Source organism: Frieseomelitta varia, unplaced genomic scaffold (genome assembly GCF_011392965.1).
Source record: "Frieseomelitta varia isolate USP_RPSP 00005682 unplaced genomic scaffold, Fvar_1.2 scaffold_214, whole genome shotgun sequence".
NCBI classification, from domain to species: domain Eukaryota; kingdom Metazoa; phylum Arthropoda; class Insecta; order Hymenoptera; family Apidae; genus Frieseomelitta; species Frieseomelitta varia.
The window spans coordinates 549,958-567,164 of NW_025109906.1; the positions used below are offsets into that span (position 1 = coordinate 549,958).

General features: G+C 30.7%; 5 protein-coding genes across 10 annotated transcripts in view; 2 read left to right on the forward strand and 3 right to left on the reverse strand.

Annotated features, from left to right (window-relative positions):
- Positions 1 to 106: 106 nt before the first annotated feature.
- LOC122527280 (protein spaetzle-like) lies at positions 107 to 2,155 on the reverse strand. 3 transcript variants are annotated; one of them, XM_043651303.1, is made up of 7 exons: positions 2,044 to 2,155; positions 1,930 to 1,959; positions 1,440 to 1,488; positions 1,232 to 1,359; positions 859 to 918; positions 644 to 747; positions 107 to 576 (listed from the first exon to the last, which is right to left on the reverse strand). In XM_043651303.1, the coding sequence occupies exons 2-7, from the start codon at positions 1,957 to 1,959 to the stop codon at positions 345 to 347; spliced, it is 603 nt and encodes a 200-aa protein (XP_043507238.1). In that variant the 5' UTR covers positions 2,044 to 2,155; the 3' UTR covers positions 107 to 344. The 3 variants fall into 3 exon arrangements, with proteins under 3 accessions (XP_043507238.1, XP_043507239.1, XP_043507237.1); XM_043651304.1 differs by having other exon boundaries at positions 107 to 558; positions 2,044 to 2,149; XM_043651302.1 differs by lacking the exon at positions 2,044 to 2,155 and having other exon boundaries at positions 1,930 to 2,010.
- Positions 2,156 to 2,710: 555 nt separating this feature from the next.
- Positions 2,711 to 3,938, forward strand: LOC122527236 (PEST proteolytic signal-containing nuclear protein-like). The gene is made up of 3 exons (XM_043651233.1): positions 2,711 to 2,834; positions 3,410 to 3,609; positions 3,684 to 3,938. Exons 1-3 carry the CDS (start codon positions 2,798 to 2,800, stop codon positions 3,924 to 3,926), a joined length of 480 nt encoding a protein of 159 aa, XP_043507168.1. The 5' UTR covers positions 2,711 to 2,797; the 3' UTR covers positions 3,927 to 3,938.
- A 422-nt stretch (positions 3,939 to 4,360) lies between these two features.
- LOC122527237 (40S ribosomal protein S26) lies at positions 4,361 to 5,366 on the reverse strand. The gene is made up of 3 exons (XM_043651234.1): positions 5,249 to 5,366; positions 4,521 to 4,829; positions 4,361 to 4,434 (listed from the first exon to the last, which is right to left on the reverse strand). The coding sequence occupies exons 1-3, from the start codon at positions 5,249 to 5,251 to the stop codon at positions 4,402 to 4,404; spliced, it is 345 nt and encodes a 114-aa protein (XP_043507169.1). The 5' UTR covers positions 5,252 to 5,366; the 3' UTR covers positions 4,361 to 4,401.
- A 757-nt stretch (positions 5,367 to 6,123) lies between these two features.
- On the forward strand, positions 6,124 to 7,196 carry LOC122527234 (protein aveugle). The gene is made up of 3 exons (XM_043651231.1): positions 6,124 to 6,423; positions 6,575 to 6,688; positions 6,801 to 7,196. Exons 1-3 carry the CDS (start codon positions 6,385 to 6,387, stop codon positions 6,975 to 6,977), a joined length of 330 nt encoding a protein of 109 aa, XP_043507166.1. The 5' UTR covers positions 6,124 to 6,384; the 3' UTR covers positions 6,978 to 7,196.
- An 842-nt stretch (positions 7,197 to 8,038) lies between these two features.
- The window catches only part of LOC122527233 (RYamide receptor-like), a 19,611-nt gene continuing 10,442 nt past the window's right edge, over positions 8,039 to 17,207 (reverse strand). For 3 of the 4 annotated variants that reach the window (XM_043651227.1, XM_043651228.1, XM_043651229.1), the window contains 9 exons: positions 13,445 to 13,574; positions 10,712 to 10,914; positions 10,483 to 10,631; positions 10,180 to 10,301; positions 9,886 to 10,094; positions 9,578 to 9,678; positions 9,423 to 9,513; positions 9,245 to 9,363; positions 8,039 to 8,817 (listed from right to left, as the gene is read on the reverse strand). In XM_043651227.1, coding sequence (XP_043507162.1) covers positions 8,568 to 8,817; positions 9,245 to 9,363; positions 9,423 to 9,513; positions 9,578 to 9,678; positions 9,886 to 10,094; positions 10,180 to 10,301; positions 10,483 to 10,631; positions 10,712 to 10,914; positions 13,445 to 13,574 — 1,374 coding nt within the window. In that variant the 3' untranslated portion in view covers positions 8,039 to 8,567. The remainder of the gene's footprint in view (positions 8,818 to 9,244; positions 9,364 to 9,422; positions 9,514 to 9,577; positions 9,679 to 9,885; positions 10,095 to 10,179; positions 10,302 to 10,482; positions 10,632 to 10,711; positions 10,915 to 13,444; positions 13,575 to 17,207) is intronic. The other variant, XR_006306312.1, reaches the window with a different exon arrangement.

The following is a 17,207-nucleotide window of genomic DNA, read 5'->3' on the forward strand; positions in this document are numbered from 1 at the left end:
GATAAAAAGACACGTGAAATGTGAACGTTGTCTTGAATTAGAACGATGTTTTTGTCGATGACAAAAATAAAGGTTCCACTGAAAATTATAATATATATCGCATATGAATATGAAGAAAGTAAAATAAATTAAAAAATAGTTGCATTTGTCAATATAGAAAGCTAAATATTTCCACCTATGTAGATAATACTTTGTATCTCACGAACAACTGATAAAATATTTGCATTTGTATTTTCCAATTGCATTATACACATTTAGTTTATTAAATTACATTGTATTTTATATTAAAAGAATCTACAATAATCTACAGCAATATATGCATAATATTTTAACTCCTTTCCTCATTATTTAAATCTCTTAGTTTCAAATGATTTTAAAAATTTATCAGTGCGGAATTTGACATGACAACAACAACTTGTTGCAAATAGAAATGAATCCTGAACTATCGCACCCTCATTATTTAATGCCCAAAGTTGACGATATGTGTACCTCTGTTTGCACTGTGTATAGTATCCATGAGCCAACCCACTGATCATCCTGCATGATCGATCTCGTTCCCTATTATGAATTATATTTCTTTGAAAATAAATTTATTTTCTCTTACATCTAATCTGAATTAAACTAATATAAAATGCGTACTTACAAGCATTGCTCGATGCGTATACTTTGATTCAAATTATTATCATTTAGAATATACATCCATATTCCATCGCGCGTTAGACCTGATTTAGGAACTACAATTTCTTCCTAAGACAACAAGGAATTGTATTGATTTACAAACGATTGAGTCAATAAAATTGCAAAAGTAAATTATTAATCGAGTCGTTAATCTATTGCTCTTTCTGTCTGATGATTTACCGTACTGGGACAAAGCGACTCCGTTTCTGGTTCATTCTCGTCTTGTGTGAGCGAATCTACCTATTGAATAAGAAAGATGCATAGGAAAATGTGTAAGTGATCTTCAAAAAATATATTACAGTTTGATTGTAATTCGCTAAAGCTAAACTACCAACACGCTAACTAGAAATACTATTTGCGACTTCTGATTATGTATAATTTAATTAGCATATATTGCTTGTAACGTGTGAGATTTATCAGAAATACTCTTTTTAAATTTTTATAGTATCTTTTATACTTGATTGTAACATGAAAGGTGAAAAAAGATCGAAGAATTATACATATCTTATTATGGAATGTTTGAGCGAATGAGTTCGATTAAAATTTTACGAACCTCATCTATAGACGAATACCCTCGAAGATGAGGATTTTTCTTTAGTTCTCTTGACACTATATTGCTTGGATAATTTGGTGCGTTTTCGCAATAGAGTTGATGCTTGCAAACGGGAGGTGGTTGAAACACTGAAACAGTTTGTATTGTTTTTGCTTTGATTTCGTTAAGAAGAGATATTTATTAATAACATAGAGTTTAATTATATTACATGGTTCTGCCTCGCGTATAACAGAAGATCTTGACAATGGAAGTACAAGCTGCAAAAGATTTTAATTAATATAAATTACGATCAACGTAACCAAACGTTTAATAAAATAAAAGTTAAATAAAAATAAATTTGTTATGCAATGATGTGATAAGTATTTAGAGTATAAAATATATGTAATTGTACAAACTTGAATTATTTGAATTGTTTTCACAATTCGATTACTGATAAGGAAATCATTGAAGATATTGTAGCGCCTCGAAAGATTTGAAATAAATCGAAATGATAAACGCTGACGTTTAATCTTATCTGTGAATTTTATTGACTAAAAATCTTTATTTATGTTACAGTATTTATATTTAATTATTTATAATGATTTTAACAGAAGATCAAGCTAATAATTTATATTTGTACGTTATAATAGAATATCAAGCTAATGATATTTACAGAAAAGAATATTTCTTACAATAAAAGAATTTAGTAATAATCTCACCAGTAAGAATCCGATTCTGTTTAATAACATCTTCGAATGAAAAGCTGATTTAAAATTGTAAAACTAACAATGCCAATTTTTGCAGATTCTGAGAAAAAACGATTTTTAATGTACTTGCGGTTCTGTTAATGATTTAGTTTGATTCTATTTTTAAAAATTATAAGTATATTTTAGATCCGTTACTTCGATTTTAAAGAAATAGATTCACTTTCGTGGCTTTTCGATAACTAATGTCGCACTCGATACTTTTGTATCGATATCTGCAAGTAAGATTATTATCGCTTCATGTACTTTATATGCCTTTTCTCTATCAATGATTTCAATTGATCTTATTTTGAAATTAACAAACTTGACAATGTATTTCAGTTTAAATGAAGATGGAAGAAAATGAATGTAAGAAATAGTAACAATTTATGATGTCACGTATGAAAATATATGTAAGGGGTTAATAAATATTAAGAAAAATCAAGATGCTTATATGTATATACTTACTCATTGTTGTGCATTTAAGAATATAGAACAAAGCGGCAAATGAAATTACCAATGAAAGAGAAACTTGATAATAGAATTTAAACAAATGAAAAGGATATTCTTTAGACAATTTCAAAGATAAAAATTAACGTGTTATATATTTAACGTATTAATATTAATTAATAATTGATACGTGTGATTATTAGGGATATGTTCTGTTTACTAGATTTCATATTTCTTTTTCGGCAAATAACAAAAATTACTAGTCGCTCCTATATTTCCTTAAATATCCCTATTTACGGCAGGCTTACCAGAAATCACTAGTGTGAAATAAACTGCAGTAACTAGCGTTAAATTGCTTCAGTCGTTCGCATTGCGTCCAAAGAAAATCGGAAAAATGTCGAAGAGGAATCCAGGAGACGAATATAGAAAAGGTTTTATTCATTTTATTTATAATCGTATCAGTCGCATTTGGTAAAATAATATTTACTTCGTACCTTACAGAAAACGGGTAGCACTCTGTACTTGATTTGTTTTCGTTATTGATTTCATGTCCATAATCTTTAATCTTAGAAACACCAAGTTCTAAATATGTAGCCTTGAACATTTTTTTATGAAACTGCCGTAGAACGAAAATAAACGTTGAAATAGTATTTTTATTATCTAAATCTCGTTTCTTACGTTTCATGTGCCATTTTTGGGTGCACGCATCCTACAACCATGTGCCAAAGGATGCATCACAATAGTAAAAATGGAATGAATGATAATCTTATGTAATAAAATTATCAAGTAAATATATATTGTATATCGTATTATTATAAACGACTTGAGGACATGTACGTTACTGTTGCGTACTTGTTTTTTCATTATCATTTATTGACTTCATTCGTTTGGGTTTAATCCAGAATTACAAGAGATTTGTGCTAAGCATGCCGCTTAAATATTTCCGGTTAAAAGATACAATGTTGTTTAACTTGATCTGAACTTTGCCAGTGTTTGACGTTATCAGGGTCAAGTGTGTACAGAGCAGAGGACTCCAGGGGAGATGACAGAGGAAGGGATCGTTCGCCGATTAGATCAGATGACCGTTGTGAGGCTAGTAATTACAATCAAAGTGATGCAAAGAAACAGAAGCTGGCATTTGGATTTGGCAAGAAAAGTGGTACAGAACAGAAGAAGGGTATCCAGATAAAGCTGGGCTCAACATCGGTAAATAATAGTGTATAAATTGGAAAAAAATATACATGTATGTATTTGTTTTTCTTATAAGAATTGTATTTTAGAAACCTACGGTAAAGGCAACACCAGTTCAGAGGCCAACAGTAGCATCTGTATTTAATGCAGATGAAGAGGATGAACCTGAAGAAATGCCAGCAGAAGCAAGGATGAGGATGAGAAATATTGGGAGAGAAACACCAACCTCTGCTGGACCAAATTCGTTTGGTAAAACAAAGCAAGGATTTTGTGATTCGAAGAAAATATTTGAAAAAACGCTAAAGAAAGCAATGGAGGAAGCAAATAAATGATTCTTTCCCTGATGTGCTGGGCAATTGTTAATTGTACATTAATTTTACAAAAAAAAAAGATGCAAAGTCCTTGCTACAGTTATATGCAAAATATTTTTATCAATTTTATGTATTATTGGCAAAAGTTAGATCTTAAGTTTTAACTTTACATATAACATCACATTTTGGAAATTGATCAAATATTAGCTGTTTGATAGTATTTTCTAATGTTAAGACTGCACCCAAAATGTATTATTTCTTTATGTACCTCATGAGGAAGTATGCATGTATAACAAATTTGATGTATGCAATTTTTACATTGTTCATTACTAATATATTGATTTTGAATTATGTAATAACAAATTTAAACAAACGACTTTAGGAATTATAGGAAAATTAGAATAATTTATCTTGTGACTTGTAGAATAAATGATATAAATAAAAAACAGATAATATCGATTTTAAGTTCTATTTTATTTAAAATTTACATAGTAATTTATTTCCTGTTTTGCTGACCTTGACGCAGATCCTAAAAATAAGAATATAGTGTAATAAATTAAAAATATTTATGATAAAACTAACTTATATGTAAACCTATATAACTTTGATAATTACCCTGGGGAAATTACGAACTGGAGGTGTCCTAATACGACGATTTGTTTTGGATCGGTTACGAACTACTTTTGAGTGAATAGCACAAGAAACACAGTAGTGCAATTTAGCATACAACTTTGGAAGTTGATACGCAGAGTAAAAGCTCGCTTCTGTGATATCTCTGACAGCAGCTGCTTCTACGATGTTACGGATAACAAACTTCTTAATTGCCTTGTCCTTTGGTACACAACGTGCACAATTAGTACATCTGACAGGATTTACATGGCCACGGCCATGCTTGGCACGCCCACTATTTCTGCGTTTGCAAGTCTGAAAATAATAAAAATGATATTGATGTTTAACCATATGAATAATTCTTCATTGCACTTTGTTCTTTCAATGTATAAATGTCAGTGATACGTAAGTTATACAGAGGTTAAATATAAACATTTTGTAACATATAAGTATTTTTAATATATAATACTCAAAGTTGAAACATTGCGTTTTAATGCACAATCTTTCTAGCATTTACGAACTATAACTTGTTGAAAAATTTTATAAATATACATAATGTGACAACCACATGGTGACAACCATTCAGCAGTTAGATATTTCACAAATATATCACTGTTAATGTTGATTATAATACAATATAAATTATGTTTTAGTTTTTTTTGTAATATTATATACTAAAAGATATATTATTCGTAAAAGAAATTATAAATAAATGATGAATAAAAGTTACTCACCATCTTCTTTCGCGAGTTGCACAGAAAAGAATGTTTTCGGAAACAATGGTTGGTGGCCTTATATAAGTTAGTGAGTCAAATCAGCATACTTCCGTTTGTATCAAGTTGGCATACTTCCGTTTGTATCATGTTGGCATACTTCCGTTAGTTTCAAATTGCTTTTGAATCGTTAGTACCCGCGCGTTTCAAATTTTCGTTAATTTGCTGCTTTTTTGTTTATTATTAAGTGTTAGCAGCATGTGTAACATTTGGCGAGTGCTATCAATTGTGGAGAAGAGAATTGGCGAAAGAAATGAAGGTAATACGATATTATGATTCAACAATTTCGAACATTACTTTCACAATATCATCTCGTTTATTATCTATAGAGTATACATGCCTTTGAGTGAATAAAATGCAATTTTAATCATTTAGAAAAGTTAAATTTATTAATATAAGTTGTCTCACATGAAATATCGAGTTTTTATTTGAAAAATTTACATTGGACATCTTTAAAAATTATTTTTAATTGAAATGAGCACCATTTGCATTCGCGGTATCTCTCTAACGGAACTCTAATGAAAAAAAAACTTTTTTGAATATGTCTTGAAGAAGCAATAAACTCTTCGAAGACTTGAATTATAGAGAATGTTCTGTCTCTGAACATTTTCTAATAAGAATAATTTTTGAAAAGGTGAAAAATTTGTTGGAGAAATATATCTGACGAATAGGTAGGGTGAGGGACGCATTATGATTTAATTTAAATTCATACAAGACATTATATACATTAAACTTTACTGTACTTTATTATATATTTCAAACATTTAATTACAACGAAGAATCGTGGATAATTACAATTACAACTTCTAGTGATATACTATGAGCTTACACTTTAAACGCATTACTGCATAGTGACAAAATGGAGTCAAAGTTTTGTATAATATTACAAAGTACAAAGTATAGGAGTATGTAATATAATTTTTGCAGTAAAGGGAAACGTTCTGAAGTAATTTTGTCTAGTTTTTCTATTTTTTTTATACAATTTTTGTGATTATACCATTCAGAACATATATAACTGCGTACTATTTCTAAATTTTCATAACCTATTCTTTTCTATTTGTATTTTTTGTAATGTAATATTTTGATTCTTGCATACAATGGTAGAAGAAATTGTTAATTCTGCTAATAAACCAAAGGTATGTCAGTTCTGTTGTGATAATGCTATCACTGTTAAAATGATAACAATACCAATTCAAAATACGAAATTCAATTAGTTATTGATGAAACAAATACAATAACTCAAGGTACAAAAGCTTATATTGATTATAAATGAATGAAATATTGTAGAACAAAACTACTAGACCACGTCCAGTTTATTTATGGAATGTGTTAGATGTACAAAAATGGTTAAGGAGACACTGCAGCGATTATTATCAATTGTATCATGAAAAATTTCTTTACGTGAGTATTTAGTTGGTTTAAATAGGGAGCATATTAAATAGTACGCAGCTAACATTTTTGTATAACTTTTGCTTTGATCATAATAAATCAACATTCTTTATGTTTGTTTAAGCATGATATCACTGGGAGGGTTTTGCTCAGAATAAATGAAAATATTCTATTGAGACTTGGAATTGATAATGAGCAACACAGAATGGATATTTGGAGAGAAATAATGAAATTACGTCTCAAAACGGATATGTTAGAGATTAAAGATATTGAACGGCGTAATAATATGAATTTTGATTAATGAATTGCTTGACATAGAACTATAGTTTTTACAACAGTTTATAACATATCTTTTCCCAATATTATAATGTTATTTTATTATAATATAATATTATATACAATGCAATTTTTTAAAACCAAATGTATTAAATGAATGTACTTTATTTTAGTTAAGATTAATACTGATTCTGTTATTACGAGTTAAATTTAAATATGTGATAAATATAGATATATAGGAACAAAACGTTAGGAAACAGAATTTGATTTTGTAGTATCCTTTTATTTTTACTTTTTAAGGAAAATAATAAATTTTATTCTATAATTCCTCATCATAAAACAGAAATTATATTGAAGTTATTTATCCGCATAGAGTGTCTTCAAGATTATATATAGTAACATTTTATTTAATAGGAAAACAAATTTCTATGTTACAGATCTTTTTATATGACATTTCATGTTGCAACAGAAGTTCATTTATTGACTAGAAACATTTTATTTCTGTAATACCATCAATTACATCAATTTTAATTAAGTTGAAATAATATTTTGTAATTTTATATTTATCATCTTTATATGTCCATAATTGTTTGGACAAATTAGTTCAAAAATCAAACTCTTCATTACCCTGTTCGTTACTATAATTTTATATAAGATGTGCATACAGACTAATGAAATAGCTACTTTTTATTGTAATCTGATCTTTCGATAATCACGTGGCAATTTCAATATCTTTTTAAAGTATTTATTTAAAACTTTGAAGAGATAATTCACGTTTATCTTTAATATTCCTAAATACTTTTTTCAGTTGTTAACTTAAATGTAAATTGTCATTCGCTCGAGAAATTTTTAGTTCTTTTTATTATCGTGGCAAAAAAAGTCTTATTTTTTACATAAAAAGACGCTTGAACTTATAACAGTAACAGTAACAAAAAGACGTTACTTTAATAAATGTTTCACAGCCTTACATATTTTGTAGTACCTCTTTGATGAAGTTTTAATAACTGTGATTCTAGGAAAAATTGATAAAAAAGGAGGAAATCTAGGAAAATGCGTCACAATGCAGAAAACATTAGTAATAGAATGTTTCTTTCGATTAATCTAATTAGTTCAAAAATATTCATCGTTGCATCTTCTTTACAACTAAGCATTCCTGTCGTTCTTAGAATTTTTCGAGAATCGTTTTATGAAATAGTAGTTCATTGAGGAACTGTTATGCGTTAAATGCAAAGAAATTGAAAGGGTGCAAGGGTATTCGTGTACGCACATGTATACATATTATGAATCTAATAAATGCTAGACAAGTGTTCACCACCTTTAAATCGTAGAAAAGCTTGAGCAACGCTTAGAAGAACTGAAAAGGAAACGCGATTAATTAGACACGTTTTGATGTTCAGAAATTATTGTAAAATTTGTGGAAAATATTTATCTCGTACCACCATCGTTTTTTATAGAGAAAACTATTATTACCCTAATTAAACTTACTGCTTTTTACCTCTTTGCATATCACATACGCGAAACGGATCGTGCAAATTTTGCATTTCAAACAAAGTAGATTTCGTCTCGCTAATGCTATTCAAATTAACCGATAAGTATGTGGTTTAAATTCTGCGTATTATAAACATAATTCCTTCGTGTCGAGGCCTTGACTGTGTTTATGCCTTCCGGGTGAAAAAACGTACAATTCTTCGTTTCTGCTCGAACAATGATTCCCACCGCGAAAATAGTAGGTAATCCCTCTTTTGTTTCGTACATTCTTTTGGTGATCATCGATAAACGATTGAGTCGATTCTCTTGCTGATATACCTTTGTAAAAGGACGACACGGTTGGATAAGTACCAGATATCGTACGCTTCCATTCATATCTGTAACATTCAAAGATAGTTTCGTTATATTTCGTAGTATACTGTCAACATTTATCAGGGAAAAAATTTTATGAATTTGAAATTTTGAGATTTTACTAATTGTCAGATATTTATGAGACTTCATTTTGACAATGTATATAGAAGTAACAAAATATTTGTTACAGACATATTTTTATTAAAAAATCATCTCAAGCGCGAATTATCTCAAGCTGAATATAAAATTTAATAATGCATATAAATGTTAAATATAGTTTCACCGAATACTTATTAGTACAATGGATAATTGGTTATTGAAATGTGAAATATATATTTGTATTAAATATCTAGTAATTTATATATATATATATATATATATATATATATATATATAAATTATCATATATACATATATAAATTCCATGTAAAATACATATATTTCAAAGACTACCTTATGGAAGCTCGTGTGCTTTGCGTTTTATCCATGTCCATGGTATCAATTGTTGGATTAGCTGACCATTTCCGCGATTTAAAAGGACATTTCTGTTGAAACTCCCTTCTAAATTTTTCCTAAAAAGATTGATTTTACACTCAGAGATGTAGAAACACTTCCACCAGATGATACTTACGTTATATATCCCATAAATAAATGGATTGTAACAACTATTTGACATGGCCAACCAGTCGAAGAAAAACCATATGTAATGGATATATCTGTATCTGTAATTATGATTCTCAGTAAATCGGTCGCGCAAGTCTCTGTGTGAAGTTACACGCTACTCACTCGTTGATTTCCGAATAAAAATATTGGAAAACGTTGTACAGTTGAAGCGGTAGCCAACAAATCGCGAAAAGTGCTACGACGATTATTAACATTTTGATTACCTGAAAACGCAACGAACAATTTAACACAACTGTATAGAATATAATAGAAACCCGAAAAGTAACGAAATTAATTAAACGAAAATTAATTAAATTTTTTAATTCAAGTAATTGCGCCGTTCTGCGAGAAACGTGAGATCAGGTCAAATGTCAGAAAAATTTCAGAGACTCGAATTTTAGAGGTTTTCTAAAAAATTGATGGAAACATACCCGCATTTTGTTCTTCATTAAATTCGCGTCTCGAGAATCTTCGGCATTCCCCGGAGCCTTATTCCCCCAGAGTTTCAACGCCATTCTTGCATACACGCAGGAAATGATCGAGAGAGGCGTGAGATATTGCAAAAATACCAGTAATCCCGAGTAAATGAACATTGATCTGTCAGACAGGTTCACATGTATACAGAACGGTTTGAAGTGACCTGTGATTGAAGAAAAAAAAAACCGATTAGTTAAATCTTATTAGTCGGATCTTATCCTCGGTTATTGTTAGATCGTTTTGTTCACCGTTAGTACCATCCTGTACCATAATGACCCTTCGCGCGATTGCCACTGGTGTGGCTAAACTTCCAGCGAGAAACCAAATTCCAGCGATTATAAATTTGGCGGTCAATTTGCTTGGCCTCGCGCTGTTGAGTGAAAGTGAAAAACATATAGAGTTATGGGCTATAAAACAGTAGAAGATCGGGGAAAATGTCGAATGTATGATGTGTACGTTTTGTACGTATATCTGCTTGGAAGTGTTTATTATTCAATTGAGGATATTTGCTATTCGATTTAGGTAATTTATCATTCGATAGATTGACGTACCGGAGGGGCTTTAAGATCGCCCGATGTCGATCGATCGCGATTGCCGTTAATGTAAAAACTGAGACATTGACAGAAAGTACTTGCACGAAGGGGCAAAACGCGCACATAAAATGAGGCAGAATCCATCTTTGCAGCAGGGCTGCTTGAAACTATAACACAAATATTTCTTGTGGTTAGAATAATTTGTATTCTAATACAGATTTTTATCCGAACATGTACATCACCTTACCTGAAACGGAATGGCGAATAAACCGATGACAATGTCCGCCAGTGCCAGGTTCGCTATGAAAAAGTTTGTCACGTTCTGCATGCGCCTCGATGTAGCTATTATCCACATGACGAGAGAATTTCCCACTACCGCTAAAAATGATATCGTTCCATACGCTATGCTGAGGAGCACAAGTACGGCGATTGGGACCTCGTATTTGTCTTCTGAAATCCAATCAATCCCATCTGAGACAATAACGATGGATTGTACTCGAAACGAATTGAATACAAAAGATAACGTGAAAACAATTTTTAACAGTGATATCGATTTTAATGTTGACACAGCGAAGAGCATAACTGAACGATGAAAAATTGTCGATATTTTACTTCTTAAAAAATAATCACGTAATGATCCACTTAGTCTCATTTTAAAGTATCTTCTTTGTTCGGTCTTACCGAACACAATGAGGGTCAAAATATGATGCGACAAATAAATTCATCAAGCCAGGGACAATAAACTTCTGTCTTGTAACTTGTACGGCAGGGACCGTATTTCATATTTCAAACTGACATTTCCGTATTGTAGTCATATTTGACTCTTAATTCCAAGGCTTGATGAGTTTCTTTATCGCATCGGTCCCCACCATAAACAGGACACTAATAAACCGGCAGGACACGGGAAATAGAACCGTTAGTTCCAAGAAGCAATTGTCAAATTTGACCCTGAAAATGTTTGGAAAAACCCACCTTTCCGATCACAGGAAAGGAAACAAAGAGGATATATTTAATTTTCGAAAATTGTCAAAATTCGAATGCTCCTGAAAACATTGAAAATTTTTCTTCACGATTAGATTAAAATCCTCTTTACAAATGAGCTCTTAATGTTCAATGTTCGATAAAATGGCGAAAAGAAATTGTACAAGTTGTTATAAAGAGGAGACTTCCAGATTATGGTAGACCTAATCATGAAACAATTTTTCAATGATTTTGAAGACGTTTAAGTTTTTACAATTTTCGGCAATAAAAGTATCCTTGCTTTCCTCTTTCTTCAAGAACTTTTTTTTTTTTTTTTTGAAGCCAACTGGATTGTTGTACAATTTTCTTTCACAATGAAGCTGTAATAATTAAAAATTTTTTTTTTATACAAGTGTACGAATACTTTCGTCTATCTCTGTATATCTAGATGAAAAGTTAACTGAAAACTTTTACCTTTTACCCTTTGATCCTAAATTTTATACTCAATTTTCGATCAAACAAGGGTGTATATATTGTTCAGCTTTTTTCCGAGGAACGTTCACGACACTGGTATGAATATTTTCGCGTACAATTTAAAGGTGAAATAGCATCATGAATAAAAACATTAGATTTTGTATCTTGATGGTCGCGCGAAACTGAAAGGGATAAGAACTGCGAAAGAGATTCACTTTGTACCTCTTATTCGTATTTGTAACGTTGCCAAAGGATTATACAACGAATTTAATTCCTTTATTGTTATAAACGTCAAAAAGTGAGCACACAGTACACAAAGTGAAAGGGAGAGAATATGTTATTCAAATGGGCTATTGTTACCCGTCTTTCAACGGATAAGAACATGATAAAATGGCATACTTCATGAGGTTAAGAGGGCGCGAGACAGCATAAAATAGCATAGTAATTTCTAACAGGGTGAAATCTTTTGGAATTTTAATGCAGCTCGTTTGTAAATTATTCGTTCATTCATCTCATTAAATGAAGTGTAAAATCGCCACTTTAATACGAATTCAATTTAAATGGCCAACGTTGCGTCTTTATTTTTTTATTCTAAAAGTTCTCTTGCATTGAATTGCGTAAAAATTACGTAAAAAAACATATTTGTAATAAAATTTTCCCTTGCAACGCGTAGTGAACTGTTGTCACAAAGGGTAGATTTTGCCCTACATTGAGAACATTAATTAGTATCTTAATTAGTATATTAAATTTTGGCCTTGTTAATTTCATCATCACGGTTGATAAAACTAGGTTGCTTCATCAGGTAAAAATCCCGCGAATATACTGATTTTGTTCGAGAATTTTTAAGCTTTCTCTTTGTCACGGGGGGAGGACATACGTATTAAAATTTCATGGAAAATGATTTACGTACTTATCTCTAACACTTTCATGGAAAATTATTTACGTACTTATCTCTAACAATTTCCCGAAATTCGTTTTGGGCTGTAATCTGTTTTCGAAATTTTTTTTTATGAAAACTGAACAATGAACAGCGTGGATAATTTAAAATAATTTCAATGAGTTTTACATTTTATCTCACTATTCGTTAGTACTCATTGGCAAGATCACTTTTGACGAAACATTTCTTCGAAAACGAAACTTCAATCGAAAGAATTTTATTTATTTTCAACTTTTCTATTTTTTCATGTAGAATAATCGCCTGCAGGACAAAATTTTATAACTTTCGTTTTATTGTAAAAATTTTAGCAATTGCTTGATCTCACTATTAAACTGTTTTTATTTAATTTTTCTGTATACTTACGATTTTGAATATACGTAGCGTATGTTACATACATACATATATATATGTAGAATTCAAAGAAAGCATTGCAGCTTTAAGGTAGCGGCAACGAGCATTGCTTTATGTAGTATATTTGAAAACTCGTAGCATATTTTCGTATGTTAAAAATATCGTTATACGAAATTCTGCCTTGTACTTGATTTACCAGAGCAAATAGATTCGTTTATTACATTTCGAAGAATGAGATATCAATAACATAATTCGTACCAAAATCATTGTACATTGAGTCGTTTGCGTAAGACAGGAACGTTGATGTATCGTTGAACATAGGTGGCCAAATATTCTCTCTTAGTTCATTTTCGTCGTACCGTGAGATATTCATGATGATGGATTCAATCTGCAACGAAATTCATCAAGTTGTGATTATTAATTTTATTAGCAATTATTAATTATTATAAGAAATTCTCAATTCGCGTCACGATAAAGAATAATAATAAACTTGCGTCGTGACATTTTACAATTATTTGTTGGCCGACGTCGCAAGCTATTCGTTAATATTCGTGACAAAGATTATTCATAGTCGTGCACGAGGAGGGCGAAAAATCGGGCAACAAGTCTCGTAACTCAATAAATTTTATTCTTAAATTGAGCAGCGAATAATGTCGAGAGCATGATTTATTGAATTTAACGTTGTTTGCTGCACGGAAATGGAAGTTCCATTGGCGAGGATACAGTTTTTTCTATGATCGTCCGTCGAGATAGAAAATATTAAATTTCCAGCATCGATGGAGAAAGTAAATTAATTAACTTTATTTCTATTTTCTATAATTTAAACTCTATAATATGGTAGAAATTTCTGACGTATTTCGAAACGAGCAGAATTTAACGAGGTAGTAACAGGTTCATTGTTTCATACGAAACAACAAACGACAATGTCATATTTTCTCATTCCTCCGGCAACAAGCTATTGCGTGTGCTCAGGAGCTTTATTAATTTCATCACCACGGTTGATAAAACTAGGATGCTTTATTAGGTAAAAAAATTCCGCGAGTATACTGATATTTTGTTCGAGAACTTTTGAACTTTCTTTTTGTTACAAGGACATACGTATTAAAATTTCGTGGAAAATGATTTACGTACTTATCTCTAACAATATCCAGAAATTCTCGTTAGTGGGAAAAATAAAGTGGGAAAAAGTTGGAATTATGTTTAGTAGTGCTTGCATTTTCACGAATTTCGCGTTTTCCATAACTTTTTTTCCCCGGCCACATTTAACTTATGCAAGCGGCACGATAAAATATGATGCCGCTATAGAAAATTACGAATTCAGCGTAATACCTTTCTGGTGGTTGAATGCAAAGGTAAAATGAAAAAAAAAAAAAGAAACTTCAAACACTTCTAATAAAATAAGAGCTAAATGAAGCTTTATATCGCGTATTTATGTCAAACATTTATGAAATTTCATAATATCCCATAGTCGGGCAATTTTATTTTATTCTAGCTTTACAAAGTAGATATCAGTTAATTAGATCAATTTTTAATCGATATCACGTTTTAATATTTCATTCAATGGTTTTTACTAATTAATTACTCGTTCCAGTTTCGGAATTATGTCACACACGCTCCTACTAATTTTTCTTTTTAGAATTTTCATTCATATTCTTGGAACTGTAGAGGATTTTGAGATTTTACTAATTGTAAGCGAAATGTTGAAAGCTTTCAAGCACTGCGTGAAATCTGTTGTAGCGCTCTTGGAATTTCTACTGACGTATGTACGAAGATGTTTCAGAACGTTTTAAGGTCTCGGTGCTTTGCTCGAGTTTTGCAACAATGTCATATTATTACTGTAAAGTCTTCGTGAAACAGCGTACATTTACATACGTTTTAATAAATCCTTTTGGTCTTGATAAATGTTGTAAGTTTTATTATATCAATTTTAAAGCTCCCTTTACAATCTTTGTGCCGTGGCAGCATGACGGTATTGATATTTCACCAAAGTAATAGCTAACTCCATTACTTGATGAAATCGAATTGTTTTGTCAGTTCGGATAATAACGATTCTTTGTAATAAATTCCTCCAATATAACAGCTTTCTGTGGATACATATTCAATTATCTGGTAATAGGAATTCCGATAGTTTGTCCGTTTTATGTACATCCTTCAAAGGAAAATTGATATTCGTGTTTATTTCCTGAATTGCATCCGCGTGCATACAGCAAAAACATTAAAGGCAATGAAATGAAGGTGGATGAAATGAAATTACTTTGCTACAGCTATCATATATGTTTATATAATTATATTAGTAATATTAGCAATATTAACTATATAATATAATTATAATAGTAATATTAGTAATATTAACTATATAATATAATTATATTAGCAATATTAGCAATATTAATTATATAATATAATTATATCAGTGATATTAGTAATATTTATTAATTATTAATATTTTATTAATTATATTAGTAATAGTCACATATTTTGTTTAATATTAATTAACAATCGATTGAATTTCAACTGAATCAGAAATATAAATGAAATATAATTTCGTCGAAACCCTGAATAGGCAATCGATAAACGAAATTACGAATTTTGTGTGTAAGTAGTTGTTCTAACATGTTTTGCCACGTTCATTTAGATATACGCGTAATAAACGTTCCTCGGCATAATTGGGAATTACGTTGTACCAGTTTCTGCTATTCAGTTTCATATTGTGCATACTGGTTCAATCGTAGATAATGTTACCTCAAAGAGCCTTTCGAAACGGTAAACTCGCATTTATGAAATCGAAATTTTCATGTTGCGATAGAGAAATCGGCGAAGAGAAATCGAGCAGGTCGGAGTTATTAATGTTTATGTTTGTGTTGAACTTCCGTAAAACGGAATGAGATTTGAACCTAGGGAACTTGTGGACCTCAAATTGAATTAAAATCCCACGTCAGACATACATGAAATCTCATGAAATTCTAAAATCCTCGGCGTATTCGAATTCCCCGTTCTTATGGAAACGATTTCATTTTTCTCTTTGACGATTAAATGTCGTAAAATTACGTACGTTTTGGTATAAGCACTGTGCCAACGATGCATTAAGTATGCATGGCTTGCACACACACACACGCGTTCATACAGATCAACAATCAAATGTTCTAAGTTTGACACGGATTACCATACTTGATACGGATGCAATATTTGCTCGTGAAACTAGTACGTCAAGGCTCCTTCTATTTCATCGTGGAATTCACTTCAAAATAATTTCAATTGAAGCAAGGAATCGACATTGTCACGTGAAAGCAATTTGTATAACGCTCACATTCTCTAATATTCTATAATATTCTTTAATATTCTTTAATGCTTTTTAATATTCTCTAACATTCTTTAATATTTTTCAATATTCTCTAATATTCTTTAATATTTTTCAATATTCTCTAATATTCTATAATATTCTTGAATGTTTTTTAATATTCTCTAACATTCTTTAATATTTTTCAATATTCTCTAATATTTTATAATATTCTCTAATTTAATGTTTTTTTAATATTCTCTAATATTCCTTAATATTTTTTAATACTCTTTAATATTCTCTAATATTTCTTAATATTCTCTGATATTCTTTAATATTCTTTAAAAAGAACAATTTATTGCGCCGAATTTCGCGTTTTCTATGTGTTCGATCTTACCGAACACAATGAGGGTCAAAATGTGATGCGACAAATAAATTCATCGAGCCAGGGATAATAAACTCCTGTCTTGTAACTTTTCTACGGCAGGGACCTCCCACGACCGTATTTCATATTTCAAACTGACATTTCCATATTGTAGTCATATTTGACTCTTAATTCCAAGGCTTGATGAGTTTCTTTATCGCATCGGTCCCCACCATAAACAAGACACTAATAAACCGGCAGGACACGGAAGATAGAACAATTGTCAAATTTACTTTTTGGAACTGACCCTGAAAATGTTTGGAAAAACCCACCTTTCCGATCACAGGATCGGAAAGGAAACAAAGAGGGCTCGGATATAT

What these genes read in the sequence shown, in the direction of transcription:
- LOC122527280 (XM_043651303.1), bottom strand. Translation starts at nt 1,959, where the DNA reads ATGTTATTAAACAGAATCGGATTCTTACTG. An exon ending in GGTATTCGTCTATAGATGAG is followed by an intron (nt 919 to 1,231) that starts GTTCGTAAAATT and finishes CTTATTCAATAG; the next exon opens with GTAGATTCGCTCACACAAGA. An exon ending in AGTCGCTTTGTCCCAGTACG is followed by an intron (nt 748 to 858) that starts GTAAATCATCAG and finishes TTGTTGTCTTAG; the next exon opens with GAAGAAATTGTAGTTCCTAA.
- LOC122527236 (XM_043651233.1), top strand. Translation starts at nt 2,798, where the DNA reads ATGTCGAAGAGGAATCCAGGAGACGAATATAGAAAAG. An exon ending in AGGAGACGAATATAGAAAAG is followed by an intron (nt 2,835 to 3,409) that starts GTTTTATTCATT and finishes TGACGTTATCAG; the next exon opens with GGTCAAGTGTGTACAGAGCA. An exon ending in TAAAGCTGGGCTCAACATCG is followed by an intron (nt 3,610 to 3,683) that starts GTAAATAATAGT and finishes ATTGTATTTTAG; the next exon opens with AAACCTACGGTAAAGGCAAC.
- LOC122527237 (XM_043651234.1), bottom strand. An exon ending in CAGTTCGTAATTTCCCCAGG is followed by an intron (nt 4,435 to 4,520) that starts GTAATTATCAAA and finishes TCTTATTTTTAG; the next exon opens with GATCTGCGTCAAGGTCAGCA.
- LOC122527234 (XM_043651231.1), top strand. Translation starts at nt 6,385, where the DNA reads ATGGTAGAAGAAATTGTTAATTCTGCTAATAAACCAAAG. An exon ending in ATTCTGCTAATAAACCAAAG is followed by an intron (nt 6,424 to 6,574) that starts GTATGTCAGTTC and finishes GAAATATTGTAG; the next exon opens with AACAAAACTACTAGACCACG. An exon ending in ATCATGAAAAATTTCTTTAC is followed by an intron (nt 6,689 to 6,800) that starts GTGAGTATTTAG and finishes TGTTTGTTTAAG; the next exon opens with CATGATATCACTGGGAGGGT.